Source organism: Athene cunicularia (assembly GCF_003259725.1).
Source record: "Athene cunicularia isolate RWA chromosome 10 unlocalized genomic scaffold, athCun1 chr10_part1, whole genome shotgun sequence".
In the NCBI taxonomy this organism is placed as follows: Eukaryota; Metazoa; Chordata; class Aves; order Strigiformes; family Strigidae; genus Athene; species Athene cunicularia.
In genome coordinates this window covers 20,932,597-20,945,211 of record NW_020799112.1, presented here as the reverse complement: position 1 = coordinate 20,945,211, position 12,615 = coordinate 20,932,597, and the positions used below count along the sequence as shown (strand labels likewise).

At 40.9% G+C, this 12,615-nt stretch overlaps 1 protein-coding gene across 11 annotated transcripts in view; it reads left to right on the top strand.

The window, feature by feature from the left end:
* The window catches only part of MYO5A (myosin VA), a 91,518-nt gene that overhangs the window by 16,237 nt on the left and 62,666 nt on the right, over positions 1 to 12,615 (top strand). For all 11 annotated transcript variants that reach the window (XM_026855768.1, XM_026855762.1, XM_026855765.1 and 8 more), the window contains exon 4: positions 701 to 845. In XM_026855768.1, the coding sequence (XP_026711569.1) occupies positions 701 to 845 (145 nt within the window). The remainder of the gene's footprint in view (positions 1 to 700; positions 846 to 12,615) is intronic.

Sequence of the window (12,615 nt, the reverse complement as noted above, 5' to 3'; positions counted from 1 at the left end):
AAAAGGCAGATATATACTAAAAATAGAAGGTGTAAGTAGTTATGGATGTGTAAGATGAGGGTTTTACAGTGCGTTCGGGAGTTGTAGTTACTTAATTTCCTGATGTGACTCTGTACAGCTGTGCATCAGCCCTATGAAATATGTCTACATGGGGTTTTTTTTTATCCCTTTGAGCAGGAGGTTGTCCTGCCTGTCTGGCAGAGATGCCCTGGAATCCAAATTACACCATGACTCTACTTGGTTGCTTGTTACAAAAACTGAAGATGTTATTCCCGGGCACAGCATGATGGGTGACGGGTTAACACGCTTCACATATCCAGACTGACAGTCAGCAAAACCTTGTAGTGGTTATCATTCACAAATCATGTTATCACTTGTAAAACACGGGGAACTACAATGCACATTCGTTGGTTTGTGCCTGCTAGCTGTAGAAAAGGCAGATAAAGGGGAAAAAAAGTCAAAAGTTGTTCCTGATGTGTTTCCTAAAGCAGGGTAGAATTAGACTCTTCTGATGCTTTTTGTGTGCAAAACTGTGGTCAGAATAAATACCTGTTGAAGTCAGTAATATCAGGTTCTTATTCTTCTCTAGCTGATATTTTTAGAATGGTTAGAACAGTTGTTGGCGTTACAGTCGGGTTTTTTGGTTTGTTTTATTTTGAGACAACTATTAATAATTCCTTTTATTTCATTTCCTTTGTAGGTATTGTTTTAGTGGCCATAAATCCTTATGAACAACTGCCTATCTATGGCGAAGATATCATCAATGCCTACAGTGGCCAAAATATGGGGGATATGGATCCACATATCTTCGCGGTGGCTGAAGAAGCGTATAAGCAGATGGCCAGGTTTGTAGTCCGTGAATCTTGAATTCATTGTTTTTCTAAAAGGATTAAGACTTAAAATTTCTGGCCAACGGCCTTCTCTTTAATTTATAGCTCATGAAATATTTTGCAAGATCTGTCTTTTATCCCGTGTTCTAGTACATCTCACAAGAGGGTAAGTTGCCTGCATTAGTGAACAGTAAAGCATTATGAATGTCGTGGAGATCATGGCCACTAACAGGTAACAGGAAGAGCCATAGATCTTGTCAGTATTTAGGTCTAAAATTAGCTCAGTGCTTTTGAAGATTCTGTTGTTTTAGTTTGATCGGCAAAATGTGGAGATAACTTTTTAATCATCAGTGGATTTCCAATGAGTGTCAGATTCTTAACTGTTTCATATTTACATGTGATACTGAGAACAGGAAAAAAACCCCCACTCATCTTATGAGTGCTATTATAGGCTCCTAGTCATGCCAGTAAAGTCCCAGCTACCTGTGGCAGTTGTTGACTAGAATTAAGAGGGAGCAGAGGGACAATTGCACAGAGTGCCCAAAAACATTGTCTCTAAGGACACTGTAATAGCTGGGCAGAAAATCCCAATTTCTTTAAAAATGGCATGAAAATGAACTTGTCACCCAAGCACAGTGCTTATTAGAAACGTCTTCCCCTTCACCCCAAGAGCCTGCCAGTTTGAGGAGCTTTTAAAATATTTTACTTCTAGAATAAAGATCTTTTGGGCTACTGTGTGGTCTGTGATTAGCAAGATGATCCATGCTAACCTCACTGCTTAGCTGCAAGCTACTGATGGAGTTTTGACAATACGGCCCATGATCAAATTAATCAAGTAAAACGGTGTCAGATCTCTGGATTAATTGTGATGGCCTTCAAGCTGTACTGCAGGAGGGGAGGCAAGGGGAGGATGGGTTGAAAGTTCATCTTTTAAATTGGCTAGCTGTTAATTTAAGAATCCATATGAGAGCTGGAATGAATAAAATGCTCCATACGCTGTGAAGTTAGTCAGCTGCGTACACCGGGGCGGTGATTCATGATACCCACGTAAGAGAGAACTTCAAAAGAAAACGGTGTGGTGCACTGCAACATTTCATGACTTACAGTGATTGTGAAATAGCCAGTGTTTCAAAAATAACCCTACGTTTGCACTGTTGAATGGCAGAGGTATTCACCTTCCTTCCTGTCTGCTAAGAAAACAGACACACAATCTGGTGTGGGAATGTAAAGGCAAAACGGTGTGACAACAGTCACATTTGCACTGTGGCTCTTCCAGTCTAGAGCACTGTTGTTTTAAACAGATTTGCTGCTCGAGTCCCTTTAAAAGTGCTACCAAATAAGAATTTATTAGCCTTATTTTACATCTGAGGCACGCTACAGTGACCTGCAGTTATATGTCGGTGATGAATGTAACCCAGACTCTCCCAGAATTTTCGCTTTTAGTATTAACCAGTGAAAGTGAGAGGCTGGAGGGGGATCTCCCTCTCTCCACTGGCTGTCTCTAACCCCTGTCTGAAGCAGATTTACCTCTTAGCTGGGTTGAAATCCAGGTTGTCAGATCGCCTGTATTCAGTGTACGTGCTAGCTGAAGCCTGCGCAGTGGAGGTTTCTATCTGCCACCATCTGCATTCTCTGCTGTCAGAGGAAGGCTCAGGGCTGAGATTTTGGCTAGAGTTTCTGCTGTGGTTTTTCCTTTTTGTGTTAACTGCCTGCTCTTCAGCTCTTGCTGCGCCCTCCGGCACTTCTGCTGTCCTGAATAACAACAAATAAGACACAGCAGAAGTTGCTTTTTGAAGCAAATGATGAGAAATTATATAAGCATGGAAATGATCTTAACTAATCCTTTCGCATTAATGAATTAATTCCTTTGTGTGTCTACAACATGTTATAAACAACGTTATTCTTTTACGAATAACCGACAGTACTTTCATAGGTGCAAAATTACATCTGAGCACCTAATGAAAAATAAAAATTCCTCTACACTGAAGTAACAATTTTATTGTTTATTTAGTTCCCCAGTGTTTATTTGCTTTGCTCACTATTTTGTTTTGGTTTGGCTTGTTTATTTTTAAGAACTTTTTCTGTCATTTGGACATAGTGGGTTTGCCCACTGAATTTTGTTTTCTAGTGTTTCCAATTCCTTAATCAGTTCCTTAATTCCTGCCCTTTAACTTCAGTGATACCTTGTACATTCTGAACAAATCACCTCTTACTCCTGAATTATGAAATTAAAAAAAAAAAAAAAAAAGTGCAGATTTACATTTCTGTAGCTGGTTATTTAAAAATGAAAATCAGATTGTCTGTGGCTGTTTCATTAATGCTTTAATAATTGCATCGAATATTGATATGGTGGCTACTCATCTGGTATTAATCTGCATTTATGCATGTAATTGGTGAGATTTATTTTTGTGTTAGTTTTTAATTTTTCCTGGCTTGATGTTTAAATGATCACTGGAATAATTAGGCATGATGCTTCTATGCATAAGGCTTCAGTGAGCTCCTCTAAATATTTACTCCTTAGGTCTTCTTGTTAAGTTGTAATTTAATGATTTAGAATTTGTTCTTGCCAACTTCATCTGCTGTGGCTGAGAAACTCCTTCCATGTGCGTGGTTGTAACTGAATGATCTCAGCTGTCTTCTTCAGTCAAAGCAAATGCCCTATGACAGCAGTCAGGAAAGCTAGTGACTGTATGCTAAATATTTGCAATGTGTCTTCGGAAAAAAAATAACAGTGCAGAAATGTTGGCTGCTGGAATGACAGGGATGGAGCTCACATCTGTCTTGTGCACAAAAAGTGATCTTCAGTAACTGCTTGGGGTTAACGTGGCACATAAAGATACCTTCATATGTGATGTTTTCTGGACAGAGAGCGCCAAATGACATGGTATGTGCGGGCTGTGAAGTGGTGTGCCCGTTGGGGCATCCGTTATTTCCTCTTTCAACAGCAGGTCTGTCGCCAGTTTCCAGTGGAGGGTTAGTGAAAAGGAGCATGGCTTGTCTTTACCCACAGCTGACAATGAAATAAGTGATTACAGTTTGCTCAGTAGCTTCTTGTCTTTTTCAGCACAGGAGAATGTGCACAGCTCTTCTAAAGACTAATGCTATTTTGGATTATTATTTTTTTTCTTTTTTATCACACCCACACACACACACACCCCATCTTTGTGCCTTTTTCCTTTTCTCTCTATTTCCTGCTGCTCCTCTGCACAGACTGACAGCTTCATTCCCAACACCTTTCCTCTGCTGTGCCCAAAATAAGCCATGAACTAGTTTTACAACTGCATTTAAATTGTGTTAGACTTAGGGTTAGGTACGCCTCATACTTCCCAATAACTTTATTGGTCTGGGTTTTCTGATCCTCTAGACAGCAGGTGTAAGGCTGCCAGAGCAGATCTTCCTCTGTCCCCGGTGGGAGGGAGCAGGATGGGTCTGGTGGGACCTGTCTGGGAGGCTCCCCGCTGTCATGGGGGTTCTGTGCAGGGCGGTTTGGGGGCTGCTGTGGGGCTGCAGAACAGCTGTAACAGGCTGTGCTTTTGGGAGGACCTGGGACCTGCACTTCAGGGTCTCTCCTCACAGATAGGGGATGGATGTATTGCCCATGGATAGCTTGCTTCTTTTGAGCAAACATATCCGGGTTTGGGACACTGTTTAAGGCAGATGAGCAATTTAAAAGGAAGTAAAGTACTACTGAAAAACTTATTTTTGTCTCTGAAATATCAACCACAACGTCAGCACGTGGGTGTTCGCATGTGCTGAACCCTTTGAACTGCAATGCAAACCTCTTTTGTAAGTCAGCATTTCCAAATTATTAACAAAAAAGTTCAGTCTTCACCGTTACCCCTCTGTGGTAACTATGAAAATTCAGGCAAAGCATCAGTTGGCAAGTATTTGGTTTTTTCTTTTTTTTTTTTTTTGGAAAGCATTACAACTTCAGTAGGAATCATCAGCAGGTGCAGCTCATTTTCTTTGTACTACTCAGTAGAAGCCTCCATTTTTAACCGTATGGTTTGCAATAAGAGGAGATGTTGGTGATTATACCCTTGAAACTGTTAAGAATTGCATGAATGTATGAGACTTATGATTACCAGTTTTGTAACACTGTTAGGGAAAGAAGTTAAAATTCATTTACCCTTCCCCTGCCTAGTAAGGGTATATTGCAGTAATCAAGATAATGCATTTTTGGGTCTGTACTTTGTTGGTCTGTTCCATCCTACTTGTGGTTGATGACTGATACAGCAGAGTTCAGTGCTCTTCAGTTTTATAAATTAACTTTGGAGATTTCCTTCTGATAAATCAGTAAAGTTGTCTAGCAAAGTACAAGTTGAATGCAACATTTGCAAACAGAATTACAAACTGATGAGATCCCTGTAAAACCCGATGAATACCAGGACGAAAAGCAACAGTGTTTAAAGCAGCAGTCTCAAGTTTTGCTTTTTCTCTTTGGACAAAGTGTAATGATTTATTCAATTTGTGTGTATCTTTTTCATTAAATTACCTTTAATAAGCAGGCCGCCTCTTTGCTTTGTCAGATTTTTGGCATGTGTCTGATGGCTCTCGGCTACGGGAAGATCTTTTTCTATCGCTTCTTGCTTGGTGAGCTGTTGAGTAGGTGTTTTGAAAGCACCTTTACTGACGGTTGTGAGTTATCCCAGGCATCCCAAGATGATGTCCTTGTATAAAGACGCATTTTTGATCAGCTGCTGCTTTGCTTCCGAGTGTCTCCTAAATGGATACTCTCTTCTCCCCTGGCAGAAGTTGGGAGGGGGATGATTTAACAACCCATCACGGGTCTGCATCCAGTTCTGCAAGGAGATCCTGCTGTGGTGGGTGCTGTGCAAACATAAAATAGCCTTCTCTGACTTATGGCTTTGACACATGACTTTTTAAATGAAATACCTTGAAAAAAGATAGTACTTTTGGGGCTCTGTTGTTAAAATTAGAATGAAAAGGGAAATTGCCCTTTCTGTTGAGAACAGATGATTTTGGAATAGTCTCTTACACTTCGGGTCCAACATTTTATGATGTTACAGGTAAAAGACAGCAGACGGGGTAATCAACTTGATGTAACATCAGGGACCTACTTGTCTGCAGAGATTATTTATGAGTGATTATTTATGAGTGGTTATTTTTAGGCAGCGAAAGGGTTAAGTGTGGTCACAGCTGGAAAGTAGAGTTCATGTGAGGTGTCCTGCTGGTAGCTAAGCAATGAGCTTTCCTAAACTATTGCAGGAGTGACCTCTGACTAATCCCTAGATAAATCAGTTGCATAGTGCTGGCTCATCTTTGTGCTCCTCTGGAGTGCAATCTGTCATGATTTTGCAGCATGTGCTGACCTCAGTTTTCTTCATTTGTATGTGTCGAGAGCTGTTACCGTCAATTCATTATCTTTTCACCTTTTGCCATTTTTACAGTCAAGAGCTGTGTTTCCTGGATACAATTAAAATGGCAAGTGGTGCGATTTGTTAATTTAAAAAAAACCCAAAACCCACAAAGGTACATCTACTGGATTTTTTTTTTAAAAAAGTACCTCTGCTGGAATTTTTTTTTTTAAAAAAAACCTCCAAACATCTGCCGGTTTTAAGAATATTGCAGAACGTTTTTACCAAGCTGCTGTTGAAGAGGACCAAAAGATGCTTAAGAACTTGAGGTGTTTCAGAGTGACTGAGTTTGCAGCTGGAACAGACTCAAGGGAATTCAGGTTAGGTATAATAGTAATATTTCACCTTCCTTTGGCACTTACTGTGAGCACATCTCAAAGGGCTCTACAGAAGAGATCAGTATCGTTATTTCTGTTTTATAGCTTGAAACAGGCATGGGGAGTGAGAGAAGCAGGGCACAGAGCCCCTGAATCAAAACCCTGATCCAGTGTCTGGTAACTTGAGCACACCAACTGGACAACAAAATATGTGAGAACAGAGTATGTAATTGATAGTGCAGCAGTTAATTGGGTTTCTTGGTAACATTCTCCTAAAGCTAATTTGTTTTCAGTATTAACATGCTGTATTCTGCATGCCTTAATTTCCTGCAGCATTAAGGGGTTCCTGTGCCAGGTAACATATATTGCATAATAATGTTTGTTTTCATGGAAGGCTTCACGGGTTCCAGGAACTACAAACATTCACCAAAGTCCGTCTCCTCTAATACTGGTATGTGAATTTCTGCTTGTCCAAGAGGTGAGTAAGGCAGAGATGGTGTGCTGTGGCCATGTCTGGGTCAGCCCAGAGTTGGTCCCAGGCACTGAGCTTCCAGCCTCTGGTCCTGTGCTCAAAACATCCTCTTTGCCTCAGCGGCTAAAAGATGTCAGTGAGAAATGCTGTTAGGCTTAAAGAAAGAGTTAAACTGGAAACATATTCAGAAATGCGGTTAAAGAACATGGTTTGTTGGACAAATATTTCATGCCTTTTAAAAATGCATGAATTTACAAAGAATTAATTTACTGCTTAGTCGGGAGCAGTTGTCACTCAAGGTGCAACTGAATTGTTCTCTGAATTGGTAATGGCAGCTGAGGAGACCAGGGTGTGTCAGGTCAGAGCACCATAGATCCAGACTGTCAAAATAAGCCGATGGGTACGGGGCGTGCAGGTGGATCAGAGCAAGCCGTGTGGCTGCTGTTGTGCACAAGTGACGCTTGCTCTGGGGGGGGCACAGCACTGCTAACTCACTTTTTCTGTTCTTCTTTTACCCCCCATCACATCACCACAGAATGGTTCCAAGCACTTTAGTCTCTAATAATCCTCAGCGCTTACATTGCACTTTGCACATTCCGGGCGTTTTACGACATTTGCCTTGTTAATCCACACAACAGCCCTTTGAGGGTGGAAAAAATAATTATCTGTGTCAGGCCACACCTTTTGGGATGTGCTAATACAAGTGAATTTGGAGGCTTCGGCACTGGGAACGCCGGGATGACGTGGCTCTGTGGGGAAGGAAGGGCTGTGCTCGCTGTGCAAAGGAGCACTGCGTGGAGGAAACTGCAGAAATGAGGGAAAAGGGTTTCCTGAAGTATAGGTGAAGGTAGAGTGCTGGGGGTAATATTTATTGGTGCTGCCCGGTTGCAGGGGAGACTTCTCCAGAGGCAGGTGACCTCCCAGGGACGGGGACTCAGCAGCTACGGAAGAGAAAGATGGACTGGTGTCGTGTGGGCTCTGGGAATCAACTGGAAAGTGAGAGGACAAAACGAGGGTGCTTTCCCATGCTAAGGAGGCTCAGAGCCAGATGCAGAAACCTGGGATAACGGAATTTATTTAGGGGCTGCAAAGAACTTTGTGATTAAAATCGTTTGTTCAGAAGATTGACGAAGGGCAAGATGTTGCCTCCTGCCCTCGATGTGAGAGCTGCTGGGAAGGCTGCCCGGACCTGGCTGCTGCTGTTCTTGATCGGTCCGAGAGCATTAGAAAAGTGCTGAATGAATTCTTATTTATTTATTTATTGAACAGTTAAATTACTTCTGTTTGAAAAGCAGATCCTGGGTTTGTAGAGTTGCCAGTTTTTATAATGGCTTGTAACAGATGCTGCACACCCTGGGCTGAATTTCAAAGGCCTTTGCACCGAACAAGTGCTGCTAAACATGTACAGCCTTGTTTGCTGCCACACAACACTGCACTTGGGCAAAGGTGAAGCTAAATATATAGCACTGGGCTTGTGCTAAACCTTCCAGGGCGGGTGGGTTTTACAGCTGCCCTTCATTTTAGGGTAAGCGTAAAAAGCAATTTTAGTCTTTTAGAAAAGCAAATAACTGTAACAATGGAAACACGACACACAAGTAGAGCACGATTGTCCAGAGTGAACCTGGGACCTGCCTGGAAAGGAGACTGGGGAGAGCACAGGCTGGTGAGCTCTGCAAAAAAATCCTCTCTCTCTCCCAAACCACATTTCGCCCTGAAAAAAAGAAGAATGTTCTAGGGAAGAAAAAAAAAGAAAAGCAGCACATATTTTGGTTTCAAGTTTACAATCCCTCATATTTTTAGGAAACGCTGTATTCATTTCAGCATTTATTGAAGTCAGAACCCTTCAGTGCGCCTTCAGATCAGGTGTGCAAAACCTTATCATTTCATCTTACTGCAGATTTGTTCTTCTGTTACTTTACTCTTTTCCCTGCATTTGTCTGCTGTGCATCTCCCTTCCTACACTGGAGGATGCCCAGACCCTTGAAGACAGCACTCCCTTTATCCTGCTGGGGCTGGCTGCCCGCGGCTGGGAAGTTCCTTCCTAAATTTCTTAATAAGTTAATCAAGCTGCTCTCTGTGAAGCTCACAAAACATTTGATACTACAGAGAACTCTTTATATTGATACCTGATGAAAGCTGGTAACACTTCACAAGAAAGGAGTTTAAAACCTTCTCTGTGAGTAATTATTCCAAGGCTGAATAAGCTGTTTGGAATGGGTGGAGTGTTAGGTGTATTTCTCTGTTCCTACAACATCAGTACCTCTAAGTTATTTGGGAACACTGATAAAGCAGTTACAATAATCACTTCCACACCACTTTTATTTTGAGTGCGTTGTGCAAACTTTTATTTCATCTTGGCGATGAGGAAGGGATTTGGTAAAATTTTCTGTGCTCTTGTTTTTGTTATCGCTGCCTCATGGGGGGGGAACTGATCTTTATTAAACAGATTTGTGTAGTCATGCTCTCGGATACAAAGATGTGCGAATGTTCTGACTAGATACTGCAGGTTATTTTGGTCATACGCTGTCACAAATACGCAGTGGGGACGCTGAGAGATTGATTACAAAGAAGAGGATGGTTACTTAGGTCAGAGTTATGTTTGCATTGCTGGAGACACTTCATCATGTCAGCTGCATGTATGGACGTGTATCCTTGCAGTTTGAAAATCTGCTTGATAGTGTAGGGTGTAAAACATGTCACTTGGCTTAAACTAGGTTTGTGTTGGTCCCTAGTTAATCCTGTGGCGCTCGGAGTAGCTGCAGCTAATGGAAGTACAGCAAGATTTCAAACACGCCAGCGTTTCAGAATGAATCCTATCCGACCTTTCAGCAACGTCACTAGTTTTCAGGTTATTTTCTCAGGTTGGTTTTCCTGCTGCCGTAATTCAGCTGTAGGATGGCATATCACTAAGCTTCTTTTCTGTCTTTGATGGGCACGGTGCATCTTGGTGTTAGTGGTGATTATGTGTGTATGCTGAGAACAGGATCCGTCCTAAATGTTCCCTGAGTCACAGGTTCCTTCCCTGGGAGTTTGTGTCAGGTTCCTTGATCATTCACGATTTACTGTTCTGAAAATGTAAAGCAATTTCAGGCTTACAAGTCCACCTTATTACCACAGAAATACAGTAGAGGATCGGGAGTGAGATAAAGCAGACCAGACTGTCACTGCTAGATTAAATAAAATCTATTTATTGTGTTCCTGTTCTTGCATTGAAGCAGCAGAAGATTTCAATGTTTGAAGATCACAGGATCAGGGCTTTAGTATCAGTTTGTGCTGTTTTGATTTAAATAAAAAATGAAACCGTCACATGCTGTGGGGTTGGTGCCCTTAGCCATAAACTAGACCTGTTATTGCAAAGGAAAAGAAGAAACCAGTAGCAACTCCACAAAAAAAAAAAAAAAGCCCATAGATGTAATGAAACCTCTTAGCAGTGGAGCAGTGAGATGTCCTGAAGGTGGTGGCCTTCAAACCGCCCTGACAAGAAGCTGCTTTAAAAACATCAGCTCCTCAAGGTTAACAGATGTGGGTGATGTGGGATCAAAGGCAAGTCAGTACTGATGTTCTTCTCATCAAATTGCCCTGTTGTTTGATTTCTTCATTTTATATTAAGGATATCTCACTCTGATCTTTTCTGCCAATCTCATCTATATTATAGATATTATATATATATATTATAGATAGGCATTGAGACCACTCAACTTTGAAGTAGTTCATCACAGACAAGCATTTCAAAGTCCATATCAGAATCTTTTAAAATCAGCTCTAATGATACACTTTTGCCGGGTAGAGATGCTGGTGACTTGGGTATGAGTGGATGGAAGTTGAATATTGATGTCATTATTTCTCTATTCCTTTTGTTTGTTTTCCCAGGCTGATGTTTTTGGGGGGTGTGTGCTTCCATACGTCTATTTGACATTATTTGCTGTGGAGTCATGAGTCTGAAAGACAAGATCAAGTGATACATCTAATGCATCAGTCATAGGAAGCAAAAAACCACAGAAACAATGTTGTGCTTTGATGACTAAATTGAATAGCTCTGGGCTTCTTTAATCCCCTCTAAAATGCTTATTGATGGATAGGTTTTTAATTGTTTCAGTGTTCCTGCTTCAGAGAGGGATTTTCTGTTGGTATAGAGGAAGAAGGTAAACAAAAGCTATCTGTAGGGATTTTTTTTAGTCTATATGTCTTGATTATCCTGATCAGGTTGGACAGTTTGTAGTGGAAATAATGGCTGTGATGGAGCAAGGTGGTTTGGTTTTTAAGAGAACTGGCCTGAGTGGGTGTAGTGATCTTAAGGAATGAAAACTGTTGGAAAACTGGCAATTCTGCCTTTAATGTTAGCAAAGCTAATGTTTTATTTCTTGCTCTATTTTTCCTTTTTTTTTGCCTCAATTTTTCCATTGGTCAACTGAAATTGTTAAAAGCTGCCTTAGATAGTGCCAGCTACCAGGGATTAGTCAGCACTGCTGCAGCACCCTGTGCACAGTGGAGGAGGCCAGGCGCAGTCTTGCTCTTGCTTCCACTGCAGCTGACAGCTCTGACCTCATGGGCAATAGCGTTTCCTTAGATTTCTCTGAAAGAAATTCTGATTTAAAGTTAGTAGTAGTCACTGCTATTAAAAGTATTTTATTAAGATATATGCATATCCTCAACAAAGGGTTTTGTTCATGTCTTGAAGACAAGATTATTTTTTTAAACCACTTTCTAATTTCTTGTGCATTGTCGTTTCATTTGTATTCTGCAAAAACCCTTTTCTGCATGTAAGGTATCTCAAGTCAGTCTGTAGCATTCTTTTTTTTCTCTGTTGCTGAACCTCTTCTGAGCAGAAGCTATCTTCAGTGTTGAATTTTGCAGTGTTTTTTCAAAGTATAAAAAAAAAAAAAGAAAAAATCCCTGCTGGAATGTAGGTTGTAGTCTCAAGCTTCCATGAGTTAGGTAAGTCTACATCTATTCTGCTTTGGCACTCTGACAGTGAATTTCCTCATGAACATATTGCCTGTCGACAGAATTTTGTAAGTAAAGCAAAATTGTCTTGAAAATTTACAAGCCTAGGCACAAATCTGTTTACTGGAATTATGGTATGAAAAATTAGTGACATTTATTGCTCATTCTCTGGGCATTACTTGTCACGGGGAGTAGAGTTGTGTATGCCAAGGATACAGGATCTGAATGTTAACTTTCAAAATTAGACATCAGCATTATTTTTCTGATAGATAGCACTCATTATTTTAAATTATCAATTACTTATTCCATAATATGTTACTGTTCTTTTATTTGACAAGAAATAGTGTTATCCTCACATGACTTAAAGTACAGGCCAGAGAGAATGGATATTGAAGATTTCTGAATCAAGACCCCTGCTACTGCGAGCAGTCTCAGCCTATCATTTCACATTTCAGCTTGTGAAATCTTTGGGCCTGAAGTTTTATGTTGGTTTTGTCATTCCTTTATTGTTCTGCACTGTTCAGAAATGGCAGAAGCTGAGTATGACCCTGACCCCCATGCCTGAACATGATACTTCGTGTTTCCATGAAGGGTAAACTGCTCCCAGTCAATCTGTTTGTCTGCTTGAGTTAAGCAACGTTTTTTTAAGATAATTTGGCTTAGTATCTTATCAC